At 34.2% G+C, this 15,289-nt stretch overlaps 2 protein-coding genes across 2 annotated transcripts; one reads left to right on the top strand and one right to left on the bottom strand.

Moving 5' to 3' along the window:
- Positions 1–2,097: 2,097 nt before the first annotated feature.
- Positions 2,098–3,318, top strand: LOC110098067 (probable F-box protein At4g22060). The gene has a single exon (XM_020824776.1). The coding sequence runs from the start codon at positions 2,098–2,100 to the stop codon at positions 3,316–3,318; it is 1,221 nt and encodes a 406-aa protein (XP_020680435.1).
- A 1,194-nt stretch (positions 3,319–4,512) lies between these two features.
- Positions 4,513–13,013, bottom strand: LOC110098069. Its single transcript, XM_020824778.2, has 9 exons — positions 12,666–13,013; positions 12,336–12,523; positions 12,064–12,245; positions 11,664–11,948; positions 11,461–11,519; positions 11,193–11,229; positions 10,983–11,054; positions 6,530–6,842; positions 4,513–5,410 (listed from the first exon to the last, which is right to left on the bottom strand). Exons 1-9 carry the CDS (start codon positions 12,763–12,765, stop codon positions 5,027–5,029), a joined length of 1,620 nt encoding a protein of 539 aa, XP_020680437.1. The 5' UTR covers positions 12,766–13,013; the 3' UTR covers positions 4,513–5,026.
- Between the last annotated feature and the right edge of the window lie 2,276 nt (positions 13,014–15,289).

The following is a 15,289-nucleotide window of genomic DNA, read 5'->3' as shown; positions in this document are numbered from 1 at the left end:
ATTAGTTTCTATAAGCTTGTTTTTAAAGTTCTATAGCATTCATGAGCTGACATTTCAACTAGCATGCATTGCATTAGAAACAAATTTAATTAAAATTTAAATTGCATTACCTAGGAGCATCTGACCCACATAAGTTCAGGACCACTTAGGAAATTCTATAGATGTCGGTCCTATTTTCAAGAACTGTACCACCCACCCATCTCTCATAACTGACTTGACAGCATGGTTTTGAATCGATTAGGTGGTTAGCTGGCTCCCCCAATCCAGGCCGGGATAAGTCCAGGTTTTTGCACTGCATTAGCTAGGACACGGGTCTTAGTGTTTCGTAGGACACTAAGCCCAACCTAGATTTAGGATTCGAGGCTACTACATTCGGTCTCGTAGTATGCCTTAAATAGTAGGTAGGTCCCTTCCTTCCAGGGACCATAAATTCTACTTATCTGCGTCACAGGATGACGCCATCTCCATCTTTCTCTCACGCAAGTGATTGATTGCTTGTCTTTCTTTCTCCAGTTTCTCTCTAGTACCCTAGAGCCTCCGAATGCTGGTATGAGCCACGCATGTTGATTGAACCTCTTTGAGACCTTTCTTTCCTTTGAGTAGGATTTCCTAGTCTATACCCTCGTTCTAATCCCAATTTGGAAAAGATAGTGTATGATCCTTAATCGAGAGTTTTCTCGGGCTCCGGCCCGGGATGTAATTAACCACGGGGGCTTGCGCCCGTGGGAAACTTGGCCCCGCAATCTACTTTACCCCACTCGATCTCTCGTATCGGGTAGGGGAAACCCGTGACTAGGTCGTATATATTGCTACCCATCGGGGTGTGTTGGCGACAGCCTCTATCCCCAATGGTTAGTCGTATGCACGATCCAATCTGCCCTCCCATCGACCTGTTCGTGTCGAGTGTAGAGGTCTGCGATCGTTTTGTCCCACAAGGATAGTGCGGCCGTACTCTCTGCGTTCGTACCCCACGAGCGGCGCTCCTTCGGAGGTCCACACTTATTTAGCGACAATTTTCTTTATCTCTCTATTTTTTATCACTATTTACCCATTTTATTGTAGTGAATTGTCGAGATAAATTAGAAGCAACAACAACAGTTATAAATTTGTTGGGTCCTCCCCTGTGCTTGATCCTCTTGGGATTTTATAAAGCATCTAACAGACCAATCATGAATGCCTCCTCCATCTTTCTCCCTAAGACTGATAGAGAGCCTAACAGAGAAAAAGCTGTCTAGACTCTAATGGCGAGAAGGGAGGAAGGAGAAGGGTGGAAAAGACAAATGAGATTTCTTTTCCAATCTTTTTTATTACTTTCAAACAAAGGCAAATGCATGCACCATACATGCATTTTTTTACTTTAATATTTTGTCTATCAATTAATTGGCGATGATGAACTACTTACCTTTTTTTATTTCAGTATTCCTTCCATCAATGGGATCTCTTTTAATAAGAATAAATGAATGATTTCCATATTACTAAAATAAGAAAATTTCATGTACATGATATTTATTTTTTAGTATATGAACTAAATTGATCTGAAATTTTATTAATTTATAATATTAATATAAACAAACTATTTCTAACCTAATGAAAGAGCCATTAAGACACCAACTTCATTTTGTAAAATAAAATAATATAACTATTGTTAATAAATACCTTTGTTTGCGGTAACACGTATAATATATATTTTCTCATCTTTCACTCATTTATATATTTAAGAATAATCGTTTCGATACCTTTTAAAATAATGCCAAATTTTGAAATAAATAGTCTTGTTGATCTCTTAATAAACTGCATGCAATAAAAGATAATTTTTAATTTAAAATAAATAATAAATTTAATTTTTACTACATGAATTTTGCACCCTATTCTTTTTATGGATAATGCTAGTTGGCCAAATTCATTAGCCACAAATGAGAAGAAAAATTAATGCACTTGAATATTTGCCACAAATACTTATTATATTTCACATATTTATATCTCTAACAAAGATTGCATATTTGATTCCAACTCTTATTATTTTTTGTCTGAGCGTGGTAGTGTTGGAAGGTACCGTAGCTCCTTTCCTCAATTGGCCACCACAAAAATAATAATATTATGGCATGGTCTGATCTCCCCATAGATCTCCTATGTTGCATCTCATCACACTTGTCCATTGTAGACTTAGTCCGATTATCGGTTGTCTGCACCTCATGGAGTTTCACCCTTGACAACTATGCACTCCTTGGATTTCAATGTCGTCCCTCCCCATGGTTGCTCCTTTCCAATGATGTCGGAGAGGCCTCCGACACACTCACCTTCCATGAACTTACCATAGAAGGAGAAGAACCTGTCATCAGCTTCCATCATCGCTTCTCCTCCATCGGTAGCCACACCTATTGCCGTCGCTTTTTTGGCTCTAATGATGGATGGCTTGTGACCCTTGACAAAACAAATCTACAACCTCGCCTCTTCAACCCTGTCACAAAGGCTGAAATATCGCTCCCATCCCTTTTATCCTTGATCGAGTCACAATATACCCCTGACAGCTCCATCAGGCGTTATTTTAATGAAATTTTGGTTGACTTTACTACTAATGACTTCTTTGATATATTTTTTCATAAGATCATTGTCTCCTCTAAAGACTCCTCTAGAACTATTGTTGTTATCTTTGGCATTAGAAAAGTGATTGCTTTGGCAAGGTCAGAAAATCTGACTTGGGTTCTCGGGCCAAAATTATCTCCTTACAACATGGAGGACGACGAGGAGTTTGAGGATGTTTTCTATCATGAACAAAACCAAAGATTTTACGCCATCACAAATTTTTCTATGGTGCTTGCCTTTGACCTCAATGGACAAAATGTTGAATTGATCTGCCCAAATATGCCCAACTCATACTATCGCACCAGAAACTTCAATTATATATACTATATTGCCGTTTTGTCAGGAACTCTTCTAAGAATAGAGAGGGTGATTGATATTACTCTTGATAGTCACCATAACGCGAGAACGATAGCTATCTTTGTTTTCAAGTTTGTGCCAGCTGTTGCTACTACTTCTTCTTCTTCTTACTCTCAATGGATCCCCGTCAATGAGCTGGGGCAATACTCCCTTTTTGTGGGTTGTAATCAGACATTTTCTTTGCATCACACGGTTGCTACTGGAATTAAACCAAACTGCATATATTTCGCCGATTATTCGAGCAACATGTTTCCTGGTTATGTCGATTGTGATGTTGGACTTTTTGATGTTTATAATGATCGCATTCAATATATCCTTCACCCTCATTCACGGACTAATTGGCATCCATCAATATGGTTTACACCGTCAATTTCATAAATTGAATATCTTAATCATTTCTTATAAGCATGTAATATTAATATTTTTGGATTATAAGTCTATTTTTAAGATTAATTGGACAATTTATTAAGTAATATTGTGCAGTTTTTTTATTTAAATATGTACTTACCTCTTTTATATTTGTTTTGAAGAAAATATATTAATAATGTTAGAAAGAAAAGATATTAATAATGTTAGATCCCATAAAAAATGAAAACTACCTGAAATTGAAAAAAAATAAAGTTTATATAAAAAGAATGAGAGAATACTCCCAAAATTACTTGAATTTTTTTTTAGAAAAAGTGTTGTGTGAGGAAATACATAAACCAATCTTTGTAAGGCAATATTAATATATTTTAGCCCAATTATTATTTTAATAGCAATCAAGGATTTCAATGAAAAAAGATTTATCTTTGTCATGTCAACTCCTTTGCATAAAGCATATGGATATTTTGCATGTAAATAAAGAAAATTTACAATACAAAAAATTTAGCTAGTCACTATTGTCTCACTTAATGTAGATTTAAATTGAAAAAATTCATGAAGGTTTCATGTTCAAAGAAATGGTTCTATTACTCAAGGATATATACCGTTTCGAGAAGAAGCTCTTCTTCTCATTGTTATAGGGAACTATAGAATCTTTCAAATGTAGAAAAATAGAAGAAATATTTCTTTAAGTTAAATACTTTGGTTGAGCATTCATTACAACTAAATAATTAATATCTATAATTTCAGTAACAATTATATTGGACTCAAATCTAGTTTCTATTGTGTATCCCTTAATTTATTTTAAAATTTGAATTTTGACATACAAATCTCAACAAATGAGATACATTTAAACAAAAAAGCAATGTTCTTACATGAAGTCTAATTCTACACTTATATAAAATATTTGCAAGATGAATGTGAGTTCACTAAAAGGCAGAAACTACTTTTTATTACTGAGCAGCCAGTTTGAAACATCAAATTCTTTATAAGAATATGATGAGACTCAAGGTCAAAGACTGATCTATAAAAGCTTAGGAAAATAAGGGTAATCTTATGGGCATGTGCATAAATTTTTTATCAAGTACATATTTACTATTAATATCTTCTTTTTCATCTAAACGATTGCAATTTAATGCATTAATAACTGATTTCCCTACTCGTGTACATGAAGGGAGTCAAAGCTATGAAGAGAAAAAAATCAGCTGAACAATTCTACCCCCAAACAAAAATTCAATAAGCATCAGTACATAATTCCTATCTAAGCCATTCTGTAATCGCCAAAATGCTTACAACACAAACCCTTAAAAAACCTTTAATACATTAAAAAAAAACCCAACAAACACACCATAAAAAATAATTCTTTACAATAACATAACTGCACAACATGACCAGACTTGTTGAAAATAATTAGGTGCAAAATCCAAACATCAACTTAAAATTTGACACGTGAAGTACACTTTGGTTGCACTTTTTGTGCGTTTTATCTGCACTTTAGTTGTGCTTTGACTGCTCTTTTGTTGCACTTTGTTACTGCGCTTTGACTGTTCTTTTGTTGTGCTTTTTACTGGGTTTTGGCTATGCTTGGCTTAAAGTTTCTCATACACATTAAATATATAAAGTAAAAAAATAAATCAAACGTGTCCACTCCACGTGTCAAATTTTAAGTGGATGTCCGGACGTATCTCTACGTTCGGTGCTTGCAGCTAATAATTTTCCCTCATCAAGGCTTGCCTGCCACTGGATCTCGTCCCTCATAAAAAATCTGTTGCTTGTTATACATACGATGCCGTCTTTCACGAGCGTAGATGACCCAGAAAATGATCGACAACATCACAGCAGCTGAAACGAGCGTAAGGCCAATGAAGACCCAGTTTGTGTATTTTCTGAGACTTGGGCAGTTTTCATGGCTTACGGACCTAAATGCCTCTCTAGCAAACGAGCAGTCCTCGAGCTGAACAAGGAAAGGAGAATAATGGTATAAAGCATAAGCCACACTTACAGCAGAATTCATCTGATCGTAGAGAGTTGGAGTTACACGGCCCACAGTTTTACAGATCTCAGCCCCATTGACAATGGTGACATTGCATTCATATTTCCTCCACACCTGTATTCAAAAGTATGCAGTTACGCTGCAGCTTTGATTATAAACTTAGGCTTTATTTGGGATGGCTTTTTTATTGCTTCTTGAAGCAGTTTTTTAGTATAAAAATTAAAATTTTTGTACTTAAAAGCTGCTTCAAGAAGTAGTAAAAAAGTTGTCCTAAACAAACCCTTAATGCTTGATCTTTTTCTTTTTTAGTTTTCAACTTAATTTTTGTTCAGTCGCAGTTTATCAGGCATATTTAGATTACTTTAACGTGAGGAAGCTGTTTTCAGTCAAAAATCTGCTGGTGGTAAAGCAGTTCTGGACAGCTTTATGATGCCAGAAGATAAGGAGCAATGGAAATATGATGAATAATAACACAGGCAGGCAATGAATAGTAGTTCATGTGAAATTGAGACTTAGCTTGCCAAAAAGATATGATAAGCTTTCAAATCCAACAAAAAAAAGAAGATTTGCATACATGTCCCTGAATTTTTATAGATTTCTCTATCTAATATCTAAATATTTACAAAATATATACATGAAAATATATAATTCACTTTTAAAAAGTTAGTGTTAATGATATTGTTGATATGATTTGAAGATTATGATGTTATATAAGTAAATATAAGGATTTAGATGTTAAATATGTGAATAAATAAAAAATTAGTGATGTGTGCGTAAATCCCTCATGAAAAATAATGCGAAGATTTAAATACATATCCCTACATTCTTCTGTATTTACATATTTAATACTAAACTCTTTATATTTATTTAAACGGAAAAATATGAAAATAATCCTTAGAACATCACATTGTTCCAATTTAGCCCCTCGACTATACAAAATTGATCCAAAATGACCCCTAGTATTATAATTTTGATATAAAATTGATGATGATGTAATCCCACGAATATATAAACTTGATCCCAATATAGTCCCAAAGAGACAATTTTGAATCAATTTTGTATGGTCGAGAGAGACCAAATTGGAACAATGTGATACTCCAGAACTAAATTGGTCATATACAAATAGTCGGTGAACTATTTTGAAGTCTTAAATCACATAAAAAACACCTTTATTTATGAAAACAATCATCAACATGCTTGTTAAAATAAAATTTATTCCATCACCAAACATACCTGCGATGCATTAGTCAAGACCACCTCACCAGCAGCACAAGAGCGATTGCTCAGGTCTTGGTTGAATGGATTGCAAAGTGTTGGCATCAAAGGCCCAGACTGGTTGAAGGAGATGGATGGGTTTGTAGGATTGGAGACCCCATTGATGACATTATTGACCATGTCAGCCAGCTTGAAGGTTACTTGACGGCTGCTGTACAAGGATTGATTTGCGGTGGCTGCATTCACGCAGGGAAGAATGTCATCAAGAGCAGTGTGTTCTTTGGGGTGGCTCACCCATTCATCCATCGCCACACAAGTGTCTCCAACGGCACTGAAACAGCAGGGAAAGTCACAGTGGTTAGTTATCAAGAAATGTTCAATCTGCTCAAGAAGTGTAGTACTGTAGTAGTTTCTTATTTGTTGTCAGAGAGAAACATGAATATAATCAATTTGATAGAAGTATTGGGACATAGTTGTAGATCAACCCACCAATGATCTAAGTTCATGAAAGTATCAACATGAAGGCTAGGCAACAATCAAGAAGTGAAGTCACTTCTACTCATCCTTGTGCACTGTTGGCTATCTGCCTAAGCTCCCCCCCGGGGCCCAGGCAAAGGAATTGACTTAACCATGTAAGTAACCACATGAGGCAAAGTTGCTTACTCGTCATCACACTCACCATTGTACAATCACCTACTCATCTATGTGAACTCACTCGCCCAAGCGTGCTTACCTACTCATTTGTGCATAGTTGATTGCTTGCCAGTTAAGATACCCGCTTGCACAGATGCACTTGCCCATGCAAACTTGCGGTCATCTCCAGCGAATTTGCCTTCTAACTACAAGCAAATTCTCCCAACCATTTATGTGCACTCGGCCACTCACTTGAGCGAACTCACCTACCAACTAGTCCATTCGTTAACTTTCCAATGCACTTATATACTTGTTGGTGTACTTGCAAATAAAACTAATACATCAATAATAAATATGAAAATCAAAAGTAGAGTTGTGTAATCATGGTCGTAGATCACTGGTCACGCCTCTAATAAATTTTCCATGTCTTGATGTCCTCATCACACAATCTTTATAATCCTAAAGCTTTAAGCCTTCCATGACTTAGCATATACAACATTAATCAGTTGTGATCTACCAATCCTTTCTCCAGAATTTCACTGCAAGTTGCTGGGAATTCCAGCACATCTTGAATATAGAGACAAGGCAAAAGACAGTAGCAAAGTTGAAGTAATGGTAGTTTTGAGCTAAGACGTTTGACTTCCATCTTCTTGAATCAAGAAGCCTTTCTAACCAGGATTGCTAGAAATTCCAACAAATCTTGATCACCGATTTCTCGCCACCTAGGAAGAAGGTAGAAGCTAACAAAGCTTTGAAGACAGGCCGGGAGCAGGTGGTGGCTGGAACCTATTCATAAACGTGTCGCAGCCACAAAAAAGTTCCCAAGCCATTGCCATGGTCTCGAATATCAAAGGGAAAGCAGGTAGGTGGATTAAAGATGGCCCAACTGCTTGAAACCGAACAATGGGGGGACCTATCATGCAATTCCTAGTCCAGGATTCAATTCCAGTTGAAAGGATTCTGTTGGAGTGAGGTTCCTGTTGTTGTTCAGCCTTGTAGACAAATTGTTGTAATCTTTTTTTCTCACTTTCCTCTGGTTGTCCGGTAGTTTCATAGGGTTATTGAAGGTATCTAGTCTTCTAAAAGTTCACAAGACAACTTTATCAAATTATCTCTCGGTGTCATTTGTGTCAATCTAAATGATTGCACACTAAATGAATCTCCACTTTAATAAAAAAAATCCTCTAAAAAGACCAAAAAAGATTCCTTAAATTATCCCTAAAAAACCTTCCCAAAACACCCTTTCAACAACTAAAAAAACTAGTCGTTGTCAGGTTGAAACAAGAGAAATCGGTCCCCTTTATGGAGAAAGAGTCAGTTCCGATGCTCTCTATTTTGCTCAGGAACAACTAAAGTTTTGTAACAAAGAAATTTATTTCTAATCAAAAAATTATAATATATAATATATAATGTTATAGGTAAACAATTCAATAAATCTAATGGGATAGGAATTACATCAAATTAACCAAGCATAATATAATTGCTTCTTAATTATTACATAACTATCTTTAATTTTAAAATGGGGAAAGAATCAAAATGGTTGTTTGACTGTTTATGGACCAAAATGGTCCCCAACTATATTAAAGGACCATTTTGGTCCCTTAAGTCCTTAAAAAGTAACCAAAATATTCCCATGGTGTGACATTTTTTGTTCTTTTTTAAGGAGTTGAAGGACCAAAATGGTCTCTTAATATAGTTGGGAACCATTTTAGTCCTTCATAAAGAGTCAAGGAACCATTTTGATTATTTTCTCATTTTAAAACAAATTACATGCACTCCTTAAAAATTAAAATTTCTTGTATGGAAATTTAGATGTTCAAATATTCTACCATAAAGATTTAAGGAAACATAAAAATCCTAAACTTATAAAATAATTTATAAAGTATAAGCTAATTATTCTTAATAAATATGATAACAAGTACTTGGCACTAAATGATAATTTTGATGATATAATTATGAAACTTCACATAAAGTTTCTAATAATAGTAATTAACTCTACCAAGAAATAATTTTTTTGCCATGATAACTAATTATTATAATTTATGTAAATAATAAATTATACTAAATTAAATAAATAAATAATCAATACAATTAATTTCCAAAATTAATAAAAAAAGAATAATATAGAAACATAATTTAAAACAATTTTAACAAAAAAAAAAAAAAGATTTGCATTTATCATCCAAAAAACCTTGATAAATCTTAATCAATTACAATGAATAAATCATAAACAAAGTACACTACTAAGCTTTAAATCTTCACTTTGTATCCTTAAACATGTTGAATTGGTTAGCTTAAGATTTTCTCTAAGTTGCAAGTCCTCCAAGCTAACCTAGTTCAACTTGTCATCATCTTCATGATTGTTGACAATTAACTAACCAAAGAAAAATACTATGCAATTTTTTTAATAATATCAAGCATGGTTTGTTATCCTCAACCCAGAACCTCTTTTTTCTATTAACCTGTACAAGATTAGCCAGTAAACTTCTCTCATTATCCCTACACTTTGACACTACTCATGCCTCTTATATAAAAGAGAGTTGAGTAAGAAAAACAATAATACATAAGAGTTAAAAGCCAAAATAAAAGATATAGTAAAAATCATAAAAATAATAGCAATAATAAATAATAATGGTGATGATGATGCTTATTATTATTATTATTGATATGTCATCAAAAACTTATATTGATTGGGCACGAATCTCAAGGCAAAGTTGAATCAGAAACTTCCGAAATTAATTCTGGGACCATCCAAACTCTGATTTCAGCAAACTTATAGTCGAACTGAACATCTATAAAAGACAAACCTAACAACACTAAATTCGATCTAATCTGAGCCCAAATGGGCCCAAATAGAGGGTCTGAAGCTCATTTGCAAGCTTCAAAGTATAAGTTGGATGACCAAATGATTTTCAAATGTGACATGCTTATAGTCCAATCAAGCGGCTCGACGATACGAATCCAACAAGCCCAAGATCGTTGAATTCTAACATCATTAAGACACTCAAATGCGCGATGGTCCATGATCAAGAGAATCAATATCGGTTCGTCCATCTGAAACACTCCCAACCTACCCTTGATCTTCTCATTATTTACTAATCATGTCACTCCAAAAAATCTATAAATAGATACCCATTCTTCACAAAAAGGAAGGAAGAAGAGGAGGAAGAAGAAAGAGATATATGAGATCTCTCTTACCACCAATCTACTCCTCGACCGTCGTCGGACCACCGCTGGACTTCTACCCGGCCACCAGCCATCGTCGGACCACTGCCAGACTTCTTCCCGGCCACCAGTTGTCGTCGGACCATCTGTCGGACTTCTGCCACACACTTAGAATTTTCAAGTCTACTAGGAAGCTTTCAACAAATGGGCATGCATATCATGCATATACTATATATATGACTACAACCTCACTAACCATAGAAGTGTTGAATCAACTAAATCTACAAGTTTCTTGGGTTGATTACAGATGACACTTAAAGATGGATTCATGCAAGTAAATCAATTAGCTGAGGTTTTGTACAGATTCAAATGAAGGGATCATTGAGATATGATCCCTATTAAACATCGCAAAAGACCTTTCAAATTTTATTGACCACTTTACTCACACATCTACTGGCAATATTTCCTAACAAAATTTCTAGAGAGAGGCTCACTTGACATTATTTGCACAAATTCATAAAAAATTGTGGATAAAAGTAGCTAAACATATTTTATATCCAGAAACGCAAACTACAATCAGGTAAATAAATCGCCATCAAATGTAGCATACTATAGAATCTACTGCAATGGTATCTTGCAATCTAATCATCACTTAATGTCAAACAGAACTTACTTGTGCATAAGAAGGAATACACCTGACAAGATAAACATTGCCGCAACAAGAAACCATCCAATAAGAACTAAGCTGAAATAGTAATAACAAAAAGTCAACTAACAGCTTATGATAACTAGAAGATGAAAAGAAAACAAAATAGAAGTATGACTTGAGGAGGGGGAGAAGAGGTAGGTGTTTGTGTATGTGTGCGTGTGAGATCTCCCTTACATGTAGACGAGGAATTGCAATCCCAATATAGATAAAACTGTCAGAAAAGAAAGAAGAAAAATAAATTAGATTTTTCATACAGAAAATAGCCAATTTATACACCAATAAAATTTCAGATTTAGGCTTCGTTTGGGACAGCTTTCTTACTGCTTCTTAAAGTAGCTTTTTAGTACAAAAAATTTAATTATTGCACTAAAAAGCTGCTTTAAGAAGCAGTAAAAAAACTATCCATAATGAAGCATTAGTTATCAGATAACAAAGATCTTACTAAAGCCCAGAAATGCTAACAGAAGCATCACAGCCGCGACAATGATCAGAATCAATCGCCTGCATTAACAAAGCAGATAATCATATCAAGAAGGCATAATCCAAAACATTAACTGATGACAATATATATATATATAAAAAGGCATAATCCAAGTTAGAAAAATTAAAGAGACATTCTTCAAAGGAATGCAAGAAAAAACTCACACAGTGTTCAGCACATCTCTGATATTTTTAGAGTTTTTAGATGCCCGTCTATCTAGATCATTCGCAGAGGTATTAACTTTGTTCACAATGTCATCAATTCTATTCTGTATATCACCTGGAATAAGCAAATTAGTCACTTTGATCCTCTTAGCCGCTGACAAATTGCCAGAAAATTCCCTAAGGTTTTCCACAGTAAAATTTGCCTGGCTAACAACATAATCCAATGTATCTGAGCTGCTGTTGTGAAACTTTTGCTGTCCATAGTAAAGAAGAACACATCCAATGCTGGATGCAGGTAAAAAATTAAATACAACCTAATCAGTTATCAATCAAAATCATGAGAAAGAAACTATAAACACCAATCAAGATTCAAATTGAAATGTGGAAGAGAAGTTCATACATTGCAGCCAAGGTGAAGAGGATGAGCAATGTAAGAGAGACTACATAAGCTGAGTAAGAATAGGGGTGTATAGGACGATGGCAGCAACAGTAACAGAAACCGCTAATTATCAAAACTAATCCAAATACCACGAACCACGTAAGGGCGATGCCAAAGAGAGGAGCAGCAGTGAAACCAACAGACTGCAAATTGAATTGTGAACATGAATAAGAGTTGCAGGAGATAGCATAAAAGATACAAAAAGTTCTCAAGGAAGTGGTGGAAAATCTCACAGCCCAGTAATGTCGATTGCTGATATTCCATCCCCCAGTATAATCCTTGAAATCGTTCAGAGGATCTCTTCTCTCTGTTCTCTCCGAAGCCAAGACAAAAGAGGAATTGTTGATGGAATTACCAGAAAGGGCAACTGGCCCCTCTGCAGCCGACCTCCTAAAGGGAACCAGGACATATCCTCCTCTTCCTGCAGAAACCGGCTTATAAAACTTGAAAAAACTTTCAAGAAAGACGACTCCTTTCTATCAGAAACCAGCAAAAAAAAAAAAAAAAAACTTCCGGGGTCGGGAAAAAATCTCATTAATCAATAATACAGAAGAGCGAAATACCTGATATGGCTTTCTCCAGAGATGCGGCCTGGGAAGAGACGAACAGGATGGTAAGAGTTAAGAGAAGAAGAAAAGAAACATTCCCTCGAGGAAATGCCATTGATTTCACCTGAAAGTCCTTCTTTTCTTGTTTTAATTGGTTTTATAACAAGAAATATCCAGCAAATGTCAACTTGCTAAAAGTACCGCAAAGAAAAAAAATAAAAAAGCCTCGCTCCTTCTAGCGAAGGTTTCTCTTACTCGGTCTGATCTACCTATTTCGTATACTTTCCATGAAAATCCGACGGGGAATCGAGAAGGAAGCAGGAACTGCCAAATGCCAAGAGGGAGGGAGCGGAACCATGGAGTCAGCGCGGGCTTTCTAAAACTTCCCTTTTTTTTTATTTTTTCCGCAATCTTCCTGAATTAGAAATTCTTTGAATTTCTTTTAACAGTAAAATATTTAAAAAATTAGAAAGAGTCCTACCAGGTGGCAAACAAAATCGCCTGCCATGAAGTGACTTGGCCTGTTTCTATTTTTTTATTTTCAGGGAGAAAATAAAAAAGCAATCTAATTGACATAGTATATTTTATAATTTGTATTATATTAAAATGTCAATGTAGTTTTTTTTTTATAGAAATTTTTTATATTTATAAAGTAATATATTTGAGAAGAATTTTTTTCCTTTTTTTAATAAAGTAATACAATTTAAAATAATTTAGTTGTGAAATATCTCATCTTTCTACTAATCTCATAAATTTCAGCTTATTTTAAAGTATTTTTATTATCAAGAAAATAATTTCGTAGATGTCAATAATATTTAAATATGTTTAATGCAACTATGAGTACTAATATTTCAGGGATAATTTGAAAGAGTAATTCATATGTTAGGAATATCATAAATAGAAGCCCGCAATTCAAATAATTCAAATTAGTCCACGGTCCAAACAATTCAAACTAGCTCATGATTCGTGCAATACAAGATAGCCCATGGCATATGCTTCAAGGTTCTTAAGATCTTATTTATATTTTTTTAGTCTTGTATTATTATTTATTTCTAGATGTTGAGACTGCTGAAATGACCAGCACACACGAGCAAATTTAATGAAAATTAAATTAGACACAAAATTGTTTAAAATTAATCATAATAATCATGTTATATGATCGCCCATAACTTAAAAACTATTATAATACAACAATAACATCAATCCTTTATCCCACTACGTGGGGTCGGCTACATGAATCCTTTTTTCTCCATTGTGTTTTATTAAAAGTTAAATTTTTGCTTAAATCTAATAAAGAAAGATCGTTCCTAATATTTTCTAACAAAGTCTTTTTAGGTCTGCTTCTACCTTTCTTAACATAAGTCAAATCTAATGCCTCTACTTTCCTAACCGGGTCGTCGGAAGGCCGTTGTTTTATGTGACCAAATCAGCTAAGACGACTCTCTCTAATCTTATCTTCTATTGGAGCTACTCCAACCTTTTCACGTATATGCTCATTTCGTTCTTATCTCTAAAGGGTAAAGCCACTCATCATAGTTGTGGTGCTAGTATAGCTATTTTTTGATTTGGAGTATAGGGTTACTCGTAACTAAAAGAGGCTTCTCTGTCTCGCATTGGCAAAGTGAAGGAGCCAATAACATTTTGAGAGGATAACTCATAAAATGGATATAAGGTTTTGTTTGATACAGCTCTCTTATTGCTTCTTAAAATAGTGTTTTACTACAAAAATTAATATTTTTTTGCTAAAATGTTGTTTTAAGAAGCAGTAAAAAAGTCGTCCCAAACGAAGCCTAAGTCATTAACAACGAACCATTATACAACGATTTGGACTGCTATCAATTTCTCTTTTATTTTCATTAAATATTTTGCATATTTAAATTGATCTTTGGTAGATGAAAGATGCTTATGTTGTGATATGAGATTTGGATCAAAAGGTGTTTTGCATATTTGAAAAATATTTTTTTTTATGCAATAGAACTTCACTTGCAAATCCCTTATTGTGTTCAAAAGAAAAGAAAAACAAATGGAAATTTCAAAATTATTATTTTTTTATTTATTTTGCTATTGTTCTTCAAGTATTGGTTGATAGACTTTTGACTCAATTTATTGGTTCACCAATTACAATAAAGCACTTGTAATGTATAGCAGTAGACATTAATGTGTTGAAACTATTGAGACAATTAAAACTCTTTAATTGTGAAGATCCAAAGCATTGAACAAAGCACTTGTACTTACAAGCAGCCTTTATTTGATCATCTATAAACCTTTAATTTTCAAAGTCAAATCCAAGAGACAGTTCAATGCTCATTTTTAAGTCAATTGAGTAATTATTCTCTTAATCACCATTTAGAAGTGTTTAAAATTTTATTTTTTTTCATATATATGACCCCAAATGACATCCTTCACTCTCACAAATCCAAAGGTTGAAGAAACTATCTTGCTTTATGAATAACAAATAAAGATTTTGTTTGTAATATTCAAACATAAGCTTTTCATATACCTTATTTTAGGCATTATTTGGGACCGCTTTGGCCACTGTTTTTTCTTATTTCAAGATTTTTTTTTACTATAAAGCTGCTTTTAAAAATAATAAGAAAGATGTCCCAAATGAAGCAATTAAAACTTTGATGAATAGATTG

This window comes from Dendrobium catenatum, unplaced genomic scaffold (assembly GCF_001605985.2).
Source record: "Dendrobium catenatum unplaced genomic scaffold, ASM160598v2 fragScaff_scaffold_1148, whole genome shotgun sequence".
In the NCBI taxonomy this organism is placed as follows: Eukaryota; Viridiplantae; Streptophyta; class Magnoliopsida; order Asparagales; family Orchidaceae; genus Dendrobium; species Dendrobium catenatum.
Note: the sequence above shows the minus strand (reverse complement) of the source record. Positions and strands in the feature narration are given on the sequence as shown.